Source organism: Apis mellifera, linkage group LG11, assembly GCF_003254395.2.
Source record: "Apis mellifera strain DH4 linkage group LG11, Amel_HAv3.1, whole genome shotgun sequence".
NCBI classification, from domain to species: domain Eukaryota; kingdom Metazoa; phylum Arthropoda; class Insecta; order Hymenoptera; family Apidae; genus Apis; species Apis mellifera.
The window spans coordinates 4,982,983-5,009,721 of NC_037648.1; the positions used below are offsets into that span (position 1 = coordinate 4,982,983).

At 17.2% G+C, this 26,739-nt stretch overlaps 1 protein-coding gene across 1 annotated transcript; it reads right to left on the bottom strand.

Annotated features, from left to right (window-relative positions):
• Positions 1–682: 682 nt before the first annotated feature.
• LOC552407 (UNC93-like protein MFSD11) lies at positions 683–26,539 on the bottom strand. Its single transcript, XM_026443750.1, has 2 exons — positions 26,188–26,539; positions 683–1,969 (listed from the first exon to the last, which is right to left on the bottom strand). The coding sequence occupies exons 1-2, from the start codon at positions 26,278–26,280 to the stop codon at positions 698–700; spliced, it is 1,365 nt and encodes a 454-aa protein (XP_026299535.1). The 5' UTR covers positions 26,281–26,539; the 3' UTR covers positions 683–697.
• Positions 26,540–26,739: the final 200 nt, after the last annotated feature.

A 26,739-nucleotide genomic window follows, 5' to 3' on the forward strand; every position in this document is an offset into this window, starting at 1 on the left:
CGCAAATAATATTTTAAAAATGCATTACATCAATAATGAATTGTTTTATGTTCCAATATTAATTACAAATACAAAATAAATGTATTCAAATAAACAAGAAAAAAACAAATTTTTTTATAAAGTTTATATTACATTTATAATAAAATTTTAAATTAAATCATGATTTTAATAGTAATATATACATCAAATTTTTAATAGTAATATATATATACACCAAGGCAATAATATTTATATTATTATTAATAATAGGTTTAAATTTAATAAATGATACTTTTATAAAAATGCCACGAACTTTCTCTAGTTCCTTCCAAGTTCTAAAGAAATTATAAATCTTTTATTTTTATTTTACAAATCTAATATAATTATTATTCAACAATTGCAATGGAAGTATTTCATTATATATATAAAACTTGCCTTATTTAATAATTATTGTAATAATGCATAAAAATACACGTCTTTTATGAAATAATATTAAACACTAGAATTATATCATTATAAATGATTTGACAACATATAATTTCATTGCTTTTTTTTACTTGTTATATAAATACATCAGAATAAAATCTTTGAATTATTTATATTATTTTTCTATATTTTTTTTTTTTACATATGGAATAAAATAAATTTTTTTTCTTGAGCATTATTTGTTTTTGTTTGTTCTTTTATTTTTTCTTGAGTTAAGTTTTTTTTTAAGTTTTTATTCACTTGTCAAATCGCTCTCCGATTGTGTATTTTCTCTTTCTCTTCTTGTAATGTATTCCACAAAACAAAACGTAATAGTACCAATAATGATTGTAACTATTAAAATAAGAAGCTGTACATGAAGATAAACAACACTGCTGTAAGCGAAACTTATTGCAGCAGCGACCGATTGGCAAAACTTAAAAAGTGCAAAAGCAGGTGCACTTTGTTGCACAAAAAGTAATCCCAACAACGAATAAACTTGAGTATTAAAGCAAGCATCACCGAAACCTAAAGCGAGACTTCCGGCCATTGCTAAAATCGGTGAAGGATTAATATATCCTATATTGTCAGTATCTTTAAACGGTGAATCATTTGGTAAATTAATAAAAATTGTAATAAAAGCAAACATATGTACGCAAAATCCAATAATAACCACTGACCAAACGCCACAAATACGAGATACTTTCGAACTAAAAATACCGAAAAGAGCTCCACCAATTACTTCTCCGATTCCAATAAAAATTCCAGAAAGACCGATTAAACTTTTACGCGAATCACCAATCGCTTCAGTAAATCCAATACACGATGAATAGATTCCTGAATAAAAAGTCAATACTAATCCAGTATATATAAAAGTCAAAGATAACAAAAGCATTCTAGGCGTAATGAAGAGAGTGAATGCATCGATTAAAGCATTCCAGGCAGTTAACAATGGCTTATTTCTTGCAGGTTCTGGTATTCGAAGTTCTTTATCCGCACTTGAAACACCTTCAGCTTCGCCCAAAACTAGACTGTTCGAAACTTTTCTCAATGTAATCAATAAACACATACCAAGGGTCGCCAATCCAGTGAGTACACTGAATACGAGTATTCTGATCGATGCATCAATCTTAGGATGAGTAAACATAATATATACAAATAGGTTACCAGCGAACATCGAACACTGAAAAATCGCCCAAAATATTCCAGCATTTCTGGACATCGTTTCCGAATCACTATTTTCGGTTAAATATTGGCCATGTCCAGTCCAAATCAATGCAGCTCCGAAACCTAGGATACACGATGCGCCATAGAGTACAGCATCTTGCGGCCAGAGGAAAGATCCTATGAATAAGACGTAGCAGCAAGCCCCTGTCAATATAGCAACCCTTGGCCCTGTTATGGAGATGTATGATGGTGCTAACCAGTTGCAAGTGGCAAAGACAGCATAGATTATTGCTAAACTAGTGTAGGCCTCGCCGGTGAAATTTGGATTATCTTCTCTAATACTTTGCAGCACGGTTTTCTGCACAGAAAATAAACTTAATATAACAAAAAGTATTAACATATTTAAATATATGAAAATGATAATAAATGAAATTGATAATAATTAAATAAATGAAAAAAATATGATTTTTAATATAAAAATATATTAAAAATATAGATTAAAATTTTTTTCACATTTTCATTGAATTCCATTTTCGAGAAAATTAAAAAAATTGAATATGTATATAATTTATTAAGTATGATCTGATGAATATTATATCATCTGATTAAATCTAATATTATATCTAATATCTGATGAATTCTATCTTATATCTGATGAATATTATATTGATTAACTATAAATGTTTGTCTTTAAATAATATTAATATTACTTTTAAAAAATAATAAGAAGTAAATCTTAATAATTTAATTATTTTAGTTCATAAATTAATAGAAATGTCTTTCATCGAATTATATAATCATAATTTAATAATAATGTATTTAATATTTCATTTAATTAAATATATGATATTATTCATATTATCAATGATATTAATTCATTATATTAATTTATGACTTTGATTCTTTAGAATTATCTAATATTATTAATATTATCTAATATTAATGCAACAGCAAATAATATATACATATTATTATATTATATAATATATTAATTATTTAAATATAAATAGAAATTAAATTTGATTTTCTCAAAAACAAAACTCTATATGAAAAAATTTTATTTCTATTATTTTATTCTATTTAAATATATTTCCAATTCATTTTTATATCAAAAATCAGCTTTTTTCATCTTCAGTATCTTAAACTATATTTTCATTACATTAAACTTAAACGATATTATATTTGCCTTTCAAATATGTAAATTATTCAACATGTTTTATTTTGATATATTTAGCAAATAATTCTAGACCAAATATTCTTTTTTATTAAGATTATTTTATGTCGAAAAATTAATTGCAATTAATTGAAATTATTAATTAATTAAAAACAATTGTAAAAATCAATATAATATATATTTTTATTTATTAACAATATATAAAGCACAATTTTAAGCACATAACTTTATATAGTTTTATTTTTTTCATCATAACATTATTTTCCTATTTTTTAATTTATTTATGACGAATTCTGATCTTACTTTTTCTAGTTTTGAAAATTCTCTTACAATTCAATATTAAAAAATTCATAAATTAAAAATAACAATAAAACATAAGTTATAAGTTATTTATTATTATTTATTTTTTATTTTTAATTTTTTAAATATAATTTCTTTTAATACATTAAATACTATAGATCGTTAAAAAATAAATAAGACTATTTTGTTTTATGTTATTATATTATTATATATGTAATTCTTTTATATCAAACAAGTTAATAAATAAATCATTATAAGCTATAGACAATTTTTTTTTGTGTAGATTTATTTATAAAGATTATTTATAAAGAATTTATTTATAAAAAACATTTAAATAATGTATTAGTATATTAATCGCTATTACATAAAATATTCAATTATTCATATAATAAAATTCAATAAATTATTTTTCCTCATAGTTACCTTAATTATCTTTCATCATTTCTAATAATGAATAATGATCCATTTGATTAAACATTTGATTATATTTTAACATATTTTAAAACAGATTTTTATATGATACATAAAAAAAAATATATTATTCTATTTAAAAAAATGAAAATCTCAGGCATGAATTTTATAACCATCTATCATAAAAAATCATAAAAAATTATCATATCATATAAAAAATTATTTATTTTTAATATTATAATAACAGCCAAAATAATGGGCACTTTTAAATGCTTCATTTTGTATATATTAATTATTATATATACAATATACATATATTTATGGAGTTAAAATCATAAAATCTATAAAGTAATTAATTAAATCCAATATAAATCCAATATAAGTTGAAATCTTTTTTTCTCATAACTGTTGTAGAAATAAAAAGTAAAAAGAATCAAAATCAATCATAATTTTCTTCAGTTTTTGAATTAAAACTTAAACTAACTATTAATTTTTATCTTAAAGATTCAGATTAATAATTTATATTATTCAGATTAATAATTTATATATATATATATATATATATATATATATATATATATATATATATATATAAATTAATCATTTTTTTTATCTATAAATTTTGTTTTGTCGATAAATTAATAATTAAAAAAAGGAAGTTTCTTATCATTTTAGATAATTTTGAAATATGTTACCAAACTTCAATATTTTAAACATTTTTTCTTTTATCTACATATATTTATTGTTTTTACTAATTTTAATTCCAAAATATCAACAAAAATATTTTTAATTTCTTATAGATATAGTTATTAGATAATTATATAGTTTTGAAAAGAAACAATTTCAATAATCTTGACATATGTTATAGAAATCATCATATTAATTAAATCTTCCGAAGATTATAATTGTTATATATTATTTATTAAAAAATTATTAACAAAAAATGTTTAATGTAGTTCATTAATAAAAAATAATATTATACAAGTATTCGATACAGAAAATTAATAATATTTATGAAATAAATCGGATGTAAAAAAAAGCAAATAAGAGCAAAAATTTAAAAAAGGAAACAAACAATAAAAAATAACTATAAAAGACGTAAAATAATAAAAAACAGAAAAGAATGTACAAAAAAGAAAAAAAATGAAAAAAGAAAAGATTTAAAAAATTATTAAAAATATTGATAAGAAAAAAAAAACAATAGAAAAAAAGAAATATGGACTCAGTTTCAAATTAATAAAGTAAGATCGGAGAATGATATAATTGAAAAAACAAAAAAAGATAAAATAATAAAAAGAAAATAAAAGACAAAGATGAAAGAAAAAAATAAAAATAAAAAAACAAAAATAAATACCAAATTATAAAAAAAATATAAAGAAATAGAAATCAAGAAATAAAAATACCAGATAAGAGAAGATTGAAGAAATTTAAATTATTTTCTGTTAATAATTAAAACAAGAGGAACGATAAAAATAGAAATGAATATAAAAACAAAAAAAAGGAATAATAAAAAATAAAAATAATACTCAAATAATAAAGAAAAAAAATTTTTAAAAATTCTATACGAAACAGTGGAAAAGAGAAAAAGAAAAAAAAGAAAAGAATAAAAAGATACTAAAAGTTATGATACAGACTGAAATTTTAAAAATGAAACAAATAAATAAATTTTAAGAATAAGACAATAAAAAATTAGGAAAAGTCAAAAATTATAAAAAAAATATTGTTTATGTTAGAAAAAAATCTTATGGAATGATAGAAAAGAAATTTCTTTCTAAAATCGTCTATTTTCATTTTTAATAATGTTAAAATGAAAAAAAATAAAATCACATTTAATCTCCTAACATCATGTATAATAAAAAATTTTCTTTGAATATTTAAAATTGTGAATAGAGATATTTCATCAATTCGAATTTTTCTATCAAACAATCGAATTAATATATGTATCCATACTATAATTATTCGAAGTAATTAACATTTCTCCTCTAATTAACTTTTTTCCAGTAGTGAAACTATGTGAAAGAAGAGAAAATATAAAATACGAAAATATAAAAAATGAAAAAAAAAAATGAAAAAAATAAAGATATGCAAGTTAGCTAATATGAATAGAATAAAAAGAGAACATTTGAAAAAGAATATAAACGAAGAATATGATGGAATTATTTCATAGGGATATTAAAAAGGGGAGAAATGAGAATAAAATAAAAAAAAAAAAGAACATGAATGAAATTAAAAAAGTTAAAAAAAAAAAAAAAACAAAAAAAACAAAATTAAAAAGAATAGAATCTATCAACAAATATGAAACAAAGAAAAAATAAATGTGTTGCTTTTGATAAGTTTTTTTTTTATTTATGAAATAAAGATTTAAAAAATGGAATATGATGAAAAGAAAAACTGAAAATAGAAAAATTTTACAAAAAATATAAAATGTACGAAAGAAATGGAATATATCAATCAAAATATACAATATATAATACAAAAAAAATTAAAAAGAGAGAACAAAAGAGAAAATAAAAATAAAAGTTTTGGAACTAAAGAAGGAAAAAAAGTAAAAATAAAGAAGCAAAAGTATATCGGGAGGAAATGAAGAAAAAAGCTGGAAAGAGAAAAGATAATAAATAAAAGCGAGAAACATACATGATAGAAAAATGATAGAGAATAAATAATATAAAGCAATAGAGAAAAAATAACTGAAAAAGTTAAAAAAAAGATTTGAAAAATAAAATGAAAAAAGAAATTAGTCAAATTTGATTTATAATTTTTTCTTCTTTTTTTTTTTTTTACCGAAATATGTTTCTTTAAAATTATTTCATTTTTAGCACACATAAATAAAATTTATTTTATTTTTTTTTAATATTTAAAGAATCATAAATATGTAATATATTTATTCTTCTAAATATTAAATTGAAAATGGAAAATAATATATTTCAATAAAAAAATCTTACAATAATAATCAAATTTGATTTTATCAAAGAATAATTGGTAGATTAGATAAATTATGTAGAATATTCCAAAAATGTGAAAATATCCGTTAGCTACAGATTTCTGATAAATATAGATAATTTCAAGCAATATTTTTTTGTTAAAAATTTTTGTTACAGTTTTATTAATAAGTTATTAACACAACAAAAGTATTAAATATGATTGTTTTATTCATTATTCGTGATATAATTCGATATAATTTTTTTATAAAAAAAATATTTATTATATTCAACTTTTTTTAACATATGGATTGCTTGGATTTAGTATATATATATTATCATCATATATTCAATTAAGTTATGTATTCTGTGATTGGCCAGTATTTTTTGTTAATAACTCAATAATAAAGTCATAACAAAAGTTTTTGCAAAGAAAAATGTTGTTTGGAATTCAAAGAGGAATTTTAAGAATCGCTTCAAGAATCTCCAATTAATGAATGTTCTCATTTCTATTTTTAAGATACCTTGTAACAAATAGTATATTGAGATTATTTTCATTAATATATTATAAGTATATATATATATATATATATATAAAGTATATAGAAAAATCTTCCTAATTTGAAACAAATCATTGAATAACTAATTGAAAAACAGATTTCCCATTTCTCTTAGCAATATATTATTTTTTAAATGTTTATTTTTCCTTCTTTTATATTATTTATTTAGTCAGTTTTAAACTAGAGTTCTTTACAATTCATCAAATATCTTTTCTTCTTATAAAATACAATTTTTAATAAAATTAAAGAACTTTAATTATAATAAATGAAAAGATTTATAATTTCTGATTTAAAATAATATTTTATAAAAAAATATTAATACAAAATAGAGAAATTTACAACAATAAAAATTTAAATGAATTTTACATAACTGTTCAGAAAATTTATATGTCTAATAATAGTAATTGTATTATTCCCATAAATAAATATAATCAGAAAATACAATAAGAGTGACAGAATTCCCAAAAAAATGAAATCATTCTATCTATCTCTAGTATTTGCGATATATTTAACATTACTTAGGTTTATGTATGTACGGCATTTAAAAGAAGAATCTGAAGAAAAGAGAAATATTCCGAATATTTCTATCGTAAAACGATTTTTTGCAAATAAAGACAAGTTCATAAAATATTTAATCAATTGACATACTGAATTATAATCTTTAGAATTATTTACAATATTTCCAATCGTTATTAAAAGTTTTTAAGTTACAATTCTACATAAGAAAACATAATTTGATGTGAATAATTATGAATTCAACTAATATTCAACTAATATTCACGGAATGAAACAAGGATGCAATGAGCAAATGAAGAGATGTAAATGAGATATGTGAATATGAAGTAAAATGGTAATCAAATAACATACAATTATTGAGACATTGGGAATATTGTGATTCTCGGAGATAGGATTATTGATAAGGAATACACAATTCATGAAGATTATAATATTTACATTACAATTATACAATTACAATTATAATGACTATAACCATCTTTTCTTTTATTATTTATTACAGAATAAGGACATAAAATGCAAAAAGTTTAGTTATTGTAAGGCGAATTATTAGATAAAATAAATATTCCTGCAAGCAAAAAGAATTTGATTATACAAAATCTGATTATAGAGAATTAATATAAAAGATATTTTAGAAAAACATTTTTTTGCAATCAAAATATTGGCATTGATCAATAAAATAATTTATATAATAATTTATATACAATCAGCTCAATATCGATTAAAAGATTTTGTTGAATTCTTCAAAATAAATTTGAATAAATTGATAAATTTAAAACAAAAATGAATAGATATCTGTAATACATCAATCTCACAAATAAAAATTTTTTAAAGATAGATTTAAAGAAGCAGAATCAAGTTGTTCAATTAATATTCAGAAAATAAACGATATTCCAATCTTTGAATCTTTTGAACATAAATATAATAAACATTGCATATATTTAAAATGTTAAGTAAATATACATTAAAATATTCAGTATAGATATTTTAGTTGAAATGATTATTAATTATTAAGCTCGAAAAAATATATAAAACAAAAATAGAAATGACTATAATAATTAAATTATAATAATATTTTACCGCGTAGGGATGTATCAGTTAGTTCTTAAATTCACGAATAGTTGTGTGACAGAATTATCCAACTTTCTCTCTGCAAATATATTAATCCACTAATATTAATAAAAAGAAAAAACGAAGATTCCAAGATTCTGAATGGATTATTGTTTATTGAATAAAAAAATAATTAAAAATCGATATCGATCTTTTTCATATAAAAATTTTTTGATTAATTAGTCATGATTAATAATACTATTGAATAATATTATTTAATTATAATTAATTATTAGTGTTGAATTTATATATATAAAGATGCGATTCATATTTGTATATTTGTATATTTGTGTGAATTGTTGTCATTGAATTGACAATCTGTTTCGATTGTTTTGTCCTTCTTTGAACCATCGCCTCGTACGATGCAACATAGTGAATTCAGAATAGTAGAACAAAGACATTAGCACGACCCATATATAATATAGTATTCCTATTTTCTTAAATATATTCTTTTTTGCTGTATATTTTTTATTTTCTGTTCCGCTTGTAGAACATATAATCAAATCATTTCATAATTTACAGATTATGCACTCAGTATTTTTTATTATAATGAGTGATTCAATATTGTAAGAATAAAAATATTATACCTCTTAAACTAAAATTAAAAATAATTAAATAAAAATAAAATAAAAATAGAGAAGCAAAATTATATCACTTTCATCATTTCAATAAACAAAACTATTAACTATGGAAATGACAAATTTATATGATAGAAAATAAACTGAAAATGTATATTAATAGTTCAAGATCTGAAGGTGAAATTTTTATTTAACAACGAAAGCTTTATTTAATAACAAAATATGATAATGTTCGTACAGTCTGATATATTGTACCACGGAACACACGATTGAGCAATTGACAGATCACTTAATAAATAAAGAAATACTATTGAAAATGCGAAATATAAAAATATTCTGTGAAGAAACGGAAGAAGTCTACTGAGAAAAAATATCAAAAGAATCATTTGAGAATCATCATGTGATTCTTGTAGCTCTGAGATAAACATAAAAAGAAATAATACATATCATTTCTACAAAAAATTTGTACATTGATTCGTAATTGTACATTGAAAAAAGCATGTAAAAATATATTGAAAAAAACAATAGTAATTAAAAAAAATTAAAAAAAAAAAAACAAAAATATTAAACGTTAAAGGTTCAACTAAACTATTCAACATAGAAAATATTCCACAAATGAAAGATAAAAATATATAGTTTAAAATTCGATGTGATGGAACATATATCTTTTAGAAAAGAATGATTCAAAAATATGAAAATGTACATAGATACATACACAATTCGCGTACATATAATGACAATATATTGTACATTAAAAGCAAAGGAGATATTGATATGAAATAATAGATATTGACGGTACGCGTCACACAATGGACCGTCCATTCATATTATATATATCGTAAGTAAACAATTTATTGTCAATTGGATGTGCTTCTGAAAAAGGAGAATTATTTTAAATGAATGAAGTATATATTTTTACAAAAAATTATTTTTACAATAAATTAATTGTTAAAGAAAATTAAAAAAAATTTAATAACAAATTATATAAATTAAATTTCATATTTATGATAATAAAAATAAATATACTGATGAGTACATCAGAACAAATATTATGAAAGATTAAAACATAAATTTTAAAACATTGCTATATGATAAATTCGAATGTGCAAAATTTGAAGGTCAATAGTATAATGAAAAGATATCTTTATCGTGATATCTTTTGTGAAGAATATAAAACAGAATCGAACACTTTTTCCGAAAGAACAATCTGCAAAAATTAAATATAGAAAAAATATTTTATGCCAATCTATGCAATAAGATGAGCCAATTATTGAAGGATTGTATTATTTTTTATTATTAAATGACTCATATTGCTATGTTTATTTCTTAAAAGAGAAAAATTCAAAACAACTTCATGTTGACATACAAATAGACGAACATAATAAAAAGACTAAGAATTGATTATGATAAAGAATTTTGTAATAGAGCAGCCAAAAATTATTCACTTTCGAAAAACAATAAACATGAACAACGTGCACAATAAAATGTATTTATTAAAATATAGAATAAAACAATTGTTAAATCAGTGAATCTATGTTATATGCAAAGAAGTATATTTATGAGCTAAGGCGATAATAATAGCTGTTTACGTTAAAAATCAGACAACTATGAAAACCTTAGAAGGACCTTCAACATCGTATAAAAAATGATATAGTGAAAAGCTTATTGCGCATTTAATTTTCGAAAGTAACTGTTATATAACTAATATATCAAAAAAATCAAAGTGGCAGATAAATTCAGAAAAATATTTGATGATAAACTATAGTGAAGAAAACGAGATTTACCGGTTATTCAATCCTGTTGTTATATAACGAAATGTTTTATTTATAAAGATATTCTCAATAAAAAAAATATTCAAAATATACTTTAAAAAAAATATTCAACAAAAAATTAGATGTGAGTCAATATAAAATAATAAAAATAATTTACATAATCAAATTTTACTTTAAAAAAAACAAATCATTTTTAAAACTAAAAAATAAATAATTTTCATATATAATATTTTTTTCTACAAAGAATTTTTAAAATATTAATAGTATGATGACGATACGATTTTTTAATAACAGTTTAAAAAATTGCATTTATTATTTTTAAAACTAATGTGGTAATATTATGTTAGTAAAAATTGATATAAATGTGTAAATTTCTTTGATTTAATATCTAACTTAATTATTATTTTGAAATATGAATAATTTCTAAAATATAACAGTAATTTAAAAATATTGTCATTACAGAATATGTTTATAATTTATTTTATAATTATATATAATTATATTTTATAAATTATTTTATTTTTGTTACACAATAAATATAATTGGAAAATTAAAAAAAATCTATGTAAAATGTTATATTATTAAAAATAATTACCAACATTAATCGTAATTAGTTAATCGTAAAAAGATTTAAAGCTGACAATTTTAACTGGAAAAATGAAGATTATTCTGAATCTGAATTAGAGGAACAAATGAAATGAATATATCTAAGAAAAAAATTGAATTAAAATCATGAAGAAAATTCTGAAAATGAATTTTCCAATAAATCTTGGCAAATCGATTATTGCAACAAAAATAGAGATAACAATATTTGTAACCAGTATAAAAAATATGTTTATAGAAAATATACGCAAAATCTGCAAGAAATGTTCTGAATAATTTCATTTTGAATAAAATAAGTATGAAATATTAAAAATTTTTATAACTGAAAATTATTTTTATTAATTAATTTTTTAAATATTATAGAAATTAAATATTAACAAATAAAGAAAATTTTAAACAATCGACAATCAAATTAGTAATAGAAATAGTAATAAAAATAGATATATGTTCAATAATGCTTATGTTAATATTAGGCTGTTCCATAAATTTTTTTTGCACCATGTTAGAAATGATTTTAATTGGCTATTTTTATATAAACATGCAGAGTTATTTAACCGTTTATGACATCGATTTTTGTCGTCCGAAAGTTCTTTTAAAGTATGTTTCGTTGATGACACAGTTTTTTAAAATTTTTTTTTACATCGTTGAATATAAAAATATTTACAGCAAATTATGCTTCATTATTTTAAAAAAAGTAATAATGCAAATGATACTGAAAACGAGATACGTATTGTTTACGGGAATAGTACTACGACTATTATATTCGCAATTGGTTTAAGAGATTTAGAGCTGGAATTTTAACTGAAAAAACGAAGACCGCAGTGGCTATTCAGCAGCGACAGATATAGATCTTATTAAGGCCATATTCACTGAAAATCCGCGATATAGTATGTGAGAGATAGATGTTAGTACTAACATTCCCAGGATATATAATAATATTAATCAGTATAATAATATTAATCAGTATAATAATATTAACAGTATAAAAATATCATCTGATCAGGATTAGATATGTCAATCAAAATGTGAAGTTTGAATTCCATAATTATTGACGAACTTATGAACTGCACCTCGATTTGTTTTTCTAGCGATATGAAAGAATTTTTTTTTACAAAGGCTTGTTACTGGACAAGATTTGGATTTTGTATCAAAATGTACATCAAAACGCACTTGATCTAAGAACAATAGATCTTCAATCGGATTTTATCCATGGAACAAAAGAAATTCTTTTGTTCATTTGATGGAACTGGAAAAGTGTAGTCTACTATGAGTTCCTCAAAATAAAACCATCAATTCTGCAAAATATTTATGGAAATAATTCTGCAATTAGTTTGATAAATTTATTTTACCAGAAGAATAGTCAGAATTCACGAACCGACAAGATGTCGTTTTTCATCGCGACAATGCAAAACTGCATGTTGCATTGGCTGTAAAAAAAAGTTATTATAGTTTGATGACGTTCTATTGTATCTTTCTTACTCCCCAGATCTTGTTCTATTACTATTGTTTGTTCCTGTTATTAAAAAATTCTTTTCATGATAAACGATTCCAATCCGTAATCCGCGAAATAAAAATGCATCTCGAGAAATATTTTACAAATAAATCCCAACAATTTTGGAAAGAGAATAATGAGACTTTCTCAAAGATGGAAAAAAGTGATAGAGCAGAATAATTTATGTATAACATAATAAATCAACCTTAAACAATAAATATCGTGTATCAAATATCATTTCGTATCAAAAAAAAAAAACTTATGAGATACCTTAATAATAATATAGAATAAAGCCAATCATATTTTCTTTTTTTTTTTTCATTTTTTTCAAATTTGATTTGTTTATATATAAATTAATATATATAAATATATATAAAAATTATATATAAAAAAAATGATAACATAAATACAATAAAAATCAATAAATTTTTGTTCTTCGAAAAAAAAAAAATAATATTCTTATGTATTTAATCTAAATCTATTTAGATTATTTAAATAAGAATTGTTTTATATTTAAGAGATATGACATATGAATATATGAAAAAAAGAAAATATAAATTATTGCTATATTTATAATAAATTTTTTTCAATATCTTTAACAACTACATTGTATAATATTAATTTTCTCTTATGAAATCAAGAATAATTACTAGTTAGAAAGCATATATCACTTTCAATTTCGATAATTTCGATGTTATATTTAAATTAATATTTTGGACAATTTTTTCCCATCTATGTAAACGTCATTCGGTCTTAATTTTTGAGAAATTGCATTTTAAATTAAGAAAATTTTAATCAAAATCCAAAAAGAAAGAAAGATTAAAAGAAAAAAAAATTTTCAAAAATATTATGAACAAAAATTTAAATATTTGTTTGTTAAGTATTTTGTTTTTTAAGTATTTGTTAAATTGTTCTTACATCAATTCGATGCAATGAAATATTAGCAATGAAATATTATTATTGAGTTAGTATATTATATTATAAAACAAATAATTTTAAAATGCATATAAAACTATTTTAAAACCAAAAGGAACCAATTATCAAATTATTACAAAATTGAATCGGCAGAACTTTTTACTTATATTAGTTACAGTAATATTTTAATTCTTTATAACTATTTCTATTATTTAAAATATTATTATTTATTTAAAAATAAAAAAATAAAAATACATAATTAAAATTATTGCTAAATCTCTTATATGCAATAAAATTTTGGTATTATTAGTTTTTATCTTATTATAAACAAATTAATAATAATTAATATAATAAAATTATATAATTTTCTTAGAGAAACTTATTTATTCTAAAAAATTAAATTTTATGTAGTAAATCCATTCATAAAATTATGATATTATGATATTATGATATATGATATATATATATTATGATATAATGAATAATTTTTTTAAATAAATATAAAATATATAAAATATCGCAAAAAAAAATATAAAAAATTTTAATTATGATTGCTTCATTCGTAATATAAATTTCATTTTTCTTCGACTTTTTTTAAATGAATATTATTTGTTCATATAATTTTTAACAAATAATACTTATATTTTTTATAAATGAGTAATATTAGTATATATTAAAAAGTAGTATAATGAGTATTTATATATTATTATAATATATATTATATTATATAAAATCGCACTCAAAAATCGTATAACAGTTTATATCTATTTTAAAATTGAAAAAAATTAAAAAATATAAAAAAAACTTATTTTTATTTTTATCATAGTAAAATAATATGTCATAGTAAAATAATAAATTAATATATCAAATAATAACATTAAAATAAAAATAATATATTAAAAGACAATATTAGAATACAAAAAATTGGAATTAAAATAATAGATATTCATAAATATTTTTCATTAAAGTTATTATAGTTAATGTAATTAAGAGAAAAAATCAATTGCTTAAATGAAATGATATTCGATTTTCACTTTATAAAATATTAACTTAATTAATTGAAATAATGTAATAATAATAAATCTAATAATAAATTATTTAATAATAAATTATAATATTTATAAGTAATTGAAAAAATTATTATAATTTTATTAATTGAAATCTCTTGAAATATTTTTTTATTTCAAAAATTTACTATGAGTACAACTTATAAAAATATTCTTCTAAATCTTCTTCCAAAAAAATTTAATTTAATAGTTCTATTAATATTAATACAATGTTATATAATGTTACTATTAATCTATTAATAGTATTAGTATTATTAATAGTATTAATAGTTAATATAATCTAATATTATATAAGACGAATATAAATATCAAATCCTCGATATTGTTTAACGTTTGGGAGAAAAATATTATACTAAATTTAAAATGTTATACTTTATTCATTTATAAATGATATAAATTAAAAAATTCTAATATGAAATTATATAAATAATTTTAATTTTAATATTTTTTTTAAATATCATTTATTTTAAATTAGCAATTAATATCAATATCAATCAACTTAAATAATGTTCAAAATAAATTTTTAAAAGTATTTAATTTTGTAATTAAAATATAATAAAAAACATATTTATTTTACAAAATATCATTAATCTTTAAAATTAATTTCTCTAAATCAATAATAATTTATAGATATAGTAGTATATACAATATCATTACAATATATTATCAATACATTAATACTATAATTAAATATAAAAAAATTATTAATATATTAATAATTATTATATAAAAAAACTATTATCTATAATTTAAATAAAATTCTATTCTATTTTTTTAATTAAATAAATGAATAATAAATTTGTTTTATAAATAAATAAAATTTTTATTTTTTATTTAAAAAAAATATTAAGATACTTTTATATATTATTTTTTTTATATAATTTTTGTATATTTTAAATAATTAATTTTAAAATAATCAATTTAAAATTTAAAATTTTAAATTTATAAATTATTATTTAGAATATTAACAGATCAATTCAAGATTTATAAAAAATATAAATATAGATTTACGATTGCATTTTAAATACTATTTCGTTCTTTTTCATTTTTTCATATTACTTAATATATATTCTTATATTCTTATATATATTATATGTATAAATATAATATATATAATATATTATATATATAATATATTATATATATAATATATATATAATATATATATATATATATAATATATTGAATATACTTCTTTACATAAGTTTTTAGTTTTCTAGCAAAATAAATTATTCATGTTATTCTATCATTAAAACATGAATATTATTGAGATTGCAAAAGCATTAAATGTTATATTATATATTATATAATATTATATTATAAATATATAATGCTGGATAAAATAATAGAAAACTTAATATATTTAAATATTGATATGATTAAATTTGATATAATGAAAAAAATTTATACATATTTTTATATACTTTATCTATATATTATTATATTAATATATTTTTATTAAAAAAAATATATTAAATTTAAAATTTAAAAAAAAAATTAAAAAATTTAAATATGAATTGATTTTTAATAATTGGACAAAATAATAGAATATTTTTCATTTTTTCTCTTTATATCAATAATTATTCAACAATTTAAAACGTATAAACATTTATTTGTGATATTAGTGGATTTAGTTCATGAAACAATAAAAAATAAATCGAAGATAATTAGATAAAAACAAAATCAATCGAATTTTAAAAAATTCTAATAGATGCAGAATGAAAATAATAAGAATATTGCAATGAATAAAATAAATAATAATTACTAAATATTAATAAATAATAAAATAAAAAATATTAAAATAAAAAACAAAAATATAAAATAAATAATAATTATTAAATATTATAATAAATATAAATAAATATGATGTAATATTTATCAATATCTTATCTAAGTTTCCTCTTATTATATACTCATCGCTATATGGAAGTCGTTCGATGAAAAACGATATAAATATTTATAATTAAATAAAAATGAAATTTTTCTTTAATTGCTGCGTTTAATCTATTTATTGATGATAATAATATTAATGATTATGCATTTGATTCAAGAATTCATAAATAATTCATTTCCGCTTATGATTCTGTTCAAAAAATTTCTATTTCGAGCAAATAAGTAAGTTATGAAGCAATCTATATATCAATCTATTAAATTTCTTTGCATTATAAAATATTTATATAATTTTGAAACTATGCCAAATATTTTTAAATTATAATAAAATAATTGTAGATATTTATAACATTTTTAAAACATTCTCATGTAATTTGATGTTAGTTATCATTTCTCATTAATATCAAGTCTTCATGATTCGTTTTATAAATCAAAATCTTCAAAATGTAATTTTTCATATTGATGATAATATGTGCTATATATCAATTAGAAATTATCTCTAAACATATATTTCTCATATATTCAATTTCAATTATTTCTTTTTTTAATTCATAAAATATTATTGAACACAAAAATAAATATCTTTACCATACTTCAATAGAACAAACATATAAAAAACAATGAAATAAATCAATAAATGTGAATATTTTTAATTATTAATTTCTACAATTAATATTATAATTTAATAAACATTGTAAGTAATGTATGTAAAAAATTAAACATTTTTAGATTGACATAGCAAAAATTTTTATTATTTTTGCATCAATTCTATATTAGCAATCTTGTAAAAAATCAATAATTTTATAAAAAAAAAGAAAAAAGCTGAATGACATCAAGTTATAACAAGGCATTGCAGACAATGTATTACTTCTTATTTTAAGAGAATTCTTATTGTAGATAAATTATTTTTATTGTAATTAAAAGAAAAATCACAAAAGAAACGAAAATTTTCACTAACATAAGGTTATAAAAGATTATATAAGAAATATGTAAATTTTATAACAAAAAAAAAATTAAAAAAAAAATTCTCTATAAATGAAAAATTTCAAAAAATCTATATATTTTTGCTTGAGATTATGCTTTGAAAAAAAAATGAAAAGAATGTAATTTACAGTGATGAAAATGAATAAAACTTTTTTTTACATTAAAAAAAAAAATGTTTAATTTAACATTGAAAAATAATAGTAATTTTTTTATTAATAAAATTTATTTTATTAATAACAAAATATTGAACTATTCTATTTATTAATAATGAATGGACAAAAATAATGAATACATAAAATTTAAATTATAAGTTAATAAATTATAATTAGTCATGCCATTAATTATATTATAACTATATTATAACTATTAATTAATTTTTATTTGACTATATCCGAAATTAAAATTCGAAATAATAACGTGCAAATTTCTAACATACTGATTTAACAAACTTGTATAGAGTTCTTATTAAGAAATCATCATATTTTCAATATATTTTTGGCAAATTCAAATAGTAAAACTATTTAACTCATAATTCAGAAAAGAAAGGATATAAGCTGAAAATTTATCAATCATTTGAGTTAGGAATAATAAATTGAGATATTTATGATACTTAAATTTATAGTATAAAAGTTTTACAAATATATAAACATGTGTGCGTGCGTGCGTGCGTGCGTATGTATGTGTATTTCTTTATATATATATATGTATATATGTATATATAAATTTATATGTTAAATTATAATTAATGTTTTTTTTCTGAGTGATCATTTATTTATAAAACTTATCTATAAAACATTTTCTTCGAATAAATATTTTAATTCAAATTTCCAATATAAAATATGTATTCAGAATGTTTGCTATTAGTTTATATAATTTTTCTCATAAGTGATAATTAGAAAAAATTAGAAAAAACAAAAATTTCGTTATTTTTACATAATATACAAAAGAAGTTTTTTTAAATTTGCAATACTAATCGTGAAATCACAATATTATGTCTTTTTTTAAATTGACATTTACATTTTTTTTTTTTTTATTTTATGATGATTATATTATGAAAATGAATTTAATACAATTTATTACAGTGAAATTTAATAAATACCCGATAACAAAGCAACAAAAATTAAAAAATTGTTGACCGATAAATAACGAAGATAATATTTTTAATAATGAACAGAATTATAAAAATTCTCAAACTTTTAAAAATTCAAGTTTAATATATCATAACAATTTTTATAAAACTAATAATATGATGAACATAAAAAAATTGTTTCGCGAATTTTTTTTTATTAAATCCCTGATTATTTTTTTTATTCATTAAATTTTATTTCATCTATCATCAATTAAATTTATTTTAATAAATTTTATAAAAAAAACTAATTTTGTAAATTTAAAAAATTAGTTTTAGTCATCATACAAAAAAAAATGAAATTGTGAAAAGAAACTTTTTATTTTTTTCCTAAAATTTATCACTTATGATAAAAAAATAATGGAAATTAATAATATAAATATAAAAATAAATCATAAAAAATAAAAAGCAATATGTTTATAAATATGTTTCTAAACGATATAAAGAAACATATTTATAACATTAAAATTTTTTTAACAATTTTTAAGTGCATATTATAGCAAAAAAATTTTAATCGGTATTCCTATATTGAAAATCAATATTTGTATTTAATTACTTTTTACAATTATAAGAAACTGGAAATATAACAATTCTATTATGTAATAATAAAAATAAAATTATAAAACTCAAAAAAAATTTGATAATTTTTAAAAATTGAAATATAATTTTCAAAACTTTAATTCAATGATATATGATAATATAATAAAAAAAATATTTTTTAATTAAAAATACTTTTTTTTTAAAAGTATTTTTATAAAATATACATACTTTTTTTATAAAAAAATTTTTATAAATATATATTTATTATTAGTTTATAAAAAATTTAAATAATTAATTTATTGACATATTTTTTTCAAAAAAATAAAGATTTAAGTTTTTCTTTATTTGATATCATACTTTTGATATCATATCAAATAGGTTATTTTTCAAGTACCATATCACTAAAATATTTTTAAATACATAAAAGTATTATTGAAAGACTATAAAATGATAAAATGATAAAAAATGATATCGTTTATTTAAAAATTATTAAAACTCAAATACATAAAAATTTTATTAAAAAACTATAGCAATTAAATATATTTTTAAATATTATTAAAAAAATATAAAAAATTATAGATTTTTTTTATATTCACACCAATAAAAATTTATTGATAATTTTTTATTAAAAAGATAAAAAAAAAATTTATTATTAAAAAGATAAAAGAATAAAATATAATATCAGATAGAATATATTATAAGCTGTAATTAATTGTAATTAATTGAGATTTTATCAATTTTAATAATTTTGAAGTATATTATCATAATCATTCTGAATAATTTTTGTTAAATATTATCATTTAACTTTTGAGATTCATAAAAATTTTTACTAATTATATAAAATTTACAGTATATATATTATTGTTTGTAATATTTGATAAATACGTATTCTTTCTAAATATTTTATTAGTAATCTACGAAATGAATTGTTGATAAATGTATATATATCGAAAATATCTAAGTTATTATGGACATAAGAAAATTATAGTTATTTATGAGTAATAATATAATGATAATTACGATATTAATATGTTTTTAATTAAACAAAAAATAATTATAAAATAATAACGATAGATAATATAATAAAATAAAATAATAATAAAATAAATTAAATATAAACTGTAATAAATCAAATATTAAATTATTATTATTATATTATTATATTATATATTATTATATATATTATATTATTATATTATATCAAATAATAATTATATATAATCTAACAATTTATAATCTATAATATATTAATATTTTTTTTTATATACGAATGTATGTATAATCTAAACAAATTGCTATTAAACAATTTATGATAAAATGTGTCTTGTACTCAGTTTAAGTTTCAATAAATGAAATAATTTATATCATAATAAGTTATATTAAGCTAATAATAAATCTAATCTAATTTAATCTAACTTAATCTATTAATTTATTATCTCTTTATTATTTAGATTATGTAGGATTATATAAGATTTTATCGAAATGCAATTACTATTAGACGACATCTAAAATGAATTATATTTTTAACTTAAATAAAACAAAAGTTTTTTAAAAATATTTCAAAATCTAATTATAAAATGTGTAGAAAAAAATTGTTTATAATGATAATTTTGAATTTCAAAGATATTGATATCTCTATCTCAATTTACGGTGATAATTTAGTAAAGAATAAAAAAAAATATTTATTATTATTAATATTTACTAGAATTTAAAATACAAAGTATTTACTAAAATAAAAAATACAATTTAATATAACAATTAATTCTTGAAATATTATTTCATTTTTATTATGAAATATTTTTAATATTAGAAAAAAATCAACAATTTAATTTATATTTATTTAAATTATTCTTCTATTTTAATAAAATTCGAGTTATATATTTTTATCTAATTTATTTTTATTTATTATTTTTAATTTATATATATAATTTTGTTATAAATTTTGTTATAAATATAATTTGTTATAAATTAAAACTCTAAATATGTATAATCTCATATATACAGAAAAATATTTACAGAAAAAATCTACACATTATAAATATATATTCTTATAAAATAAAATCTAATAATTTCTCCATTAAAAAAGAAAAGTATAGATTGTTTTAGCTAAAATAATAATTCATTAAAAATTTAATTATTTAGAATTTAAAAAAATGAAAATATGTGAATTAACATCTTTTAATTAAATATGAATAAATGCAGAAAAATTAAACATATTTGAAAATAACATAATTACAGATTACAAGTAAAAATCAGATAGAATGAAAGTATTTTATAATTAATAAAACAGTTAATAAAATAATCTAAATTGCATTTTAATATTTTGTTAGGAAACTATAATTAATTTTTCAACTCTTTATAATCATTATGAAACTAATTTCAATTTTTTATAAAATTCTAACAAATCATTTTATTCTCTCTCTAAAGTAATTTTAATTTATTGAAAATGAATTGAAATGAATGAATTTAGAGAAAATGCTAATTTTTTTCTTTGATACATATCTTGTATATTTTGTCATACATATTTATAATATATTGATATAACAAAATAATATATAAGATTTTATTTATTTATTTATTTATTTATTTATTTATTTATTTATTTAACAATAATTAAAGACTTATTTTTTATTAATTTTTTTTACTTATTACATTTTATATATATATATATATATAATATATATATATTATATATATATATTAAAATATTAATATTTGATTTGAGTTTGATATTGCAATAATGTTTGAATTTTTTTAAACAATTATAAAATAAGCAACTCTTAGCTATGTAAAAAGTACTTCAGAATCATTGTTTGAATAAAATTTAAAATTATTTAAAATTTCTATTATTTTTTCAATATATATTTTGCTTCTATATATTTAAATATCATTTGTACATTTATTCGCTAAATAAATACTAAATTCCTAGCACTAAAAAAAATATGCAGCTTTTATTTTGAGATTTTCAACAAAGTTCATTATTTATTAAAGATTTTTAATATTCATCTTCTCATTGAATTTTCTTCAGACAATTATTTTTCTATCAAATGCATATATATTAAATTTTAACTCATATAAATATAATTTCATTATAGAAATCTTAATATTTCTTAATAATCTTAAATATTTCTTTTTATTTTAATTAATTCATATATAAATTAATTCAATATATTAATTCAATTGATATTAAATTTGATTTAAACAGAACATTTATTAATATTTATTATTAAATATTTAGATGATAAAATTATTTATTGTTACATAAATTTTATTTTTCAACTTTAAATATCAATTTGGTATTTCATTAATATATAAATTATTTATAATAGTTTTAATAATTCATTGCTTATTTTATGTATTTAATTCATTATGATTTTGTTTTTAATTATTGTTTTTAATTATTTGAATACACAATTATATCTTTTTATGTATTATATAATTGTGTATTTTTATTAAGAATTTCAGAAATTTTAATTTTTTTTTTTTGTTATGATAATAAATAACTAACTCGCATTCTATTGTTTATATCATTGTTTATATCATAATTATTTATATCATTTTTTCAATTATTTTCTCTATTATTCCCACTAAAGCAATAAATATCTTTAAAAACAATTGAACATTTGAAAAAAAAAGAATAGAATTATAAAAAAAAAAAAGATTAAATATTCTCTAATTTATCACAAAGTTATACCAAAAATATATATGATTTTTATTTATACATTATGATATTATGCATTATGATTTTCATTTTCATATTATTTTTCTATTAAAAATGAAACTTTTAATTTGAAATTATATTTATTTAATAATGTATTAAATAATTTTATTTTTAAAAATTTTTCATATTTTTTCCAAATATTTTATTTTCGGAATCGAATAAAATAATTTCTTAAATAATTATTTATTATATGTTATTCTATTTGGATACTTCATTCAATTAATAATTCAAATAATTATTCATTTTTTTTAATAATTCTTTTTAATATTTTTAAAAATTATTTTTTAGTTCTCATTTTTTAAAATTATAAAAATTCTAATTATTGCATATATATATATATATATATATATATATATATATATATATATATATATATATATATATATGTATATATAATTTCTCAATTTTGAAAAATTTTAATTTTTAATTTTTTTTTTTAAATTCATTACTCTTACATATAAAGTTTAATTTGACATAGTTTTTATTAAAAATAATTATTAATATATCAAAAAATAAAAAAAGCATAGAATTAAATTAAATTATTATCTGATATTACATATAATGAATAAAAATTTATAAAATATATTTTTATGAATATCATGAAAAATATCATATTTTTGAAATTTAATTATATTATAAATATTATTAAATAAAATAAAACTTATTAATTCTCACAATTTTTCACATGGCAATAGAAATAAATTTTAATAAATGAATTATATTAATTATATTATATTAATTATAATTATATAAAATTATATATATATGTTTTTTTATTTTTTTCAAAATAGTTTATGTAATAAATAATGATTTTTCTTATTGATTATATTAATATATAATTCTACATTTAATTCCACAATAATTTTTTTAATAAATCAGAATAGGTATCTATAAAAGAGTATTTATAGAAAAGTACAGAAGATAGATAGAACAAGAATAAGTATAGAAATAAATTTCAAATAATCATTTTGAATATATATACATAAATTTGTGAAATTAAGTAAAAATATTATAAAAAATAAAAATATATTATTTTAAAATAAAAATAAATTAGAAAGATAAAGAATAGCAAATAGCCTTTTGAATTAAAAAAAAATTATATAAATATCTCAAATTATATAACAATACTTTTAATTATAATATAATAATTTATTTAAATTTTCAAGATATATAAAAATTAATGAAAATAACTTTCATTAACATATCAAAATATTAAAGATACTTCTATTTAATTTTTAGAATATATTTATTAAATATTTTCTATTTAAAATTACAATATGAATTAATTTGTAAAATTTTATTCATTTGGAAATATCTTGCATATTTATTAAATAAATCATTTAATTTGTAAATTGTAAAATCAATAAATCTGATTAATATAAATTAAATACCTTTTAAACTTTCAATTTTTATTATATACAAATATGCACACATATGAAATTTAAATTTAGTTTAAAATACTAAACTTATAGATATTTATAGGTATTATATATTATAAATATTAAATTTATAGGAATTTCTTATTCATTTAAATTTTCTTATAATTATTTTAATAAAATATTTTAATAAAAATCTTATAGCTTAAAATTAATATTTAATGAATAAATAAATAATAGATATAGATATATACAATATAATATATTTAATAATATTCAAATATACAGAATAAAAAATATTGCAATAATAGTTGAAATTTAAAAAAATTTAATGCAATTATTATAGTTAAATAATCTTATTTAAAATTCAAAAACTATTATATTTAAATAATCCTATATTTTATAGTACATAAAATAATATAAAATAATCCTTACACAGAAATTCTTACATTTTCAAAGTTTTTATTTTTTTCATAATGTATTTATTTACATGACATATTTATCATATCCATATATATCATATATTTAAAAAATTAATTCATTATTAATTATATGATATTAGATTATATTTTTAGATGATATGAATATCATCCTTTATTTATTTAATGAATAATTATTAGTTATTACATAATTGAACATAAATATTACTTTTTTATTTAGTAATTTCTTCAATTATTAATACTTTATATTTTCTGATTAAATTTATTCTTAAATATATGTACAAAATATTGTACAAAACAAGAAAAATAATCTATACTTCTTTTAAAATAATATATATTCATTATTTAGTATTTATTAATTATATAAATATACATTAAATCAAATATAATAATAAAAACAAATATAATAATAATTAATAACAACAATTATTATAAGAAATTTTAATTATTGATTTTAAAAAGATGTTAAATATTAATATATATATTTTCAAAAATATATAATTAATATTTTTTTAATATTTTCATAATTTTTAATAATTTGCAATTTAAATATAATGTATCTTTAGTTTAAACTATACTTATAATACAATAAAATAAAAATAAAAATATAATTTAATTATAAAATACAATGTGAAAAAATTATATAAATTAATTTTAATACTATAATATATAACTGCTTCTAATTATCTTATATTATTATATGATAACATATAGCAAATGTATAACTAATATTTTTTCAAATCTAATATATTTAATTTATGAATCTTTATATTTCAATCAATAATTATTTAATTTTAAATCTTTTAAATAAAAAATAATTTTAAATCTTTTTAAATTTATTCTAATTAATGTAAAACTAACAATTATATATACATACATATATATATATTTATTTACTTATTTATTTTTATAATTATTATGTATAACAAATTAAATTTCAAATTTTTATATAATATAAAACTATGAATACTATTATAATAAATATTAAATTATATAATATTTAAAAAAACAATATAAAATACAAAATAAATAAAAGATTTTCAATCAAAATAAGAAAATTATAATAGATGCTATCATACTTACCTCAATATTTCCCATTGTCTGAAATGCTGTAAATACCAGCATAAAACCACAACTCAATATTATCACATTTAAAAAACTTCTATCGATTATCATAATGAACACGTTAAAATATATCAAAGAAAAAAAAGTACTTTATGTATACGTTTAGATTTCGTCACTCGAAATCGAATATCAATAATAAACATATGGTTACGTTACAATGTAGATAAGAAACAAAATCACATCACGAACGATGCCAATAATATATAATTCTCTTTGTCCATAGTTGCCATGATTTGAAGTCATTGTAAGTATGGTAAACAGATATGTTACGATAGAACAAATATCGATATATCGATAATCACTATACTATTTGTATACTAACCTAACCACAGTCATTAAATATGAACTGTGATGTTAAATTTGACAACATTGCATTTCTAAAACTACACTTTGCATTACAATAAAGTCAAAGATGAAGTGTAAAGTATTTTTTTAAAAAAATTAATCTAAATACATGATCTTTTTGATTAATTATGTTTTAATAATACGTAAATATTATTATTATAAATA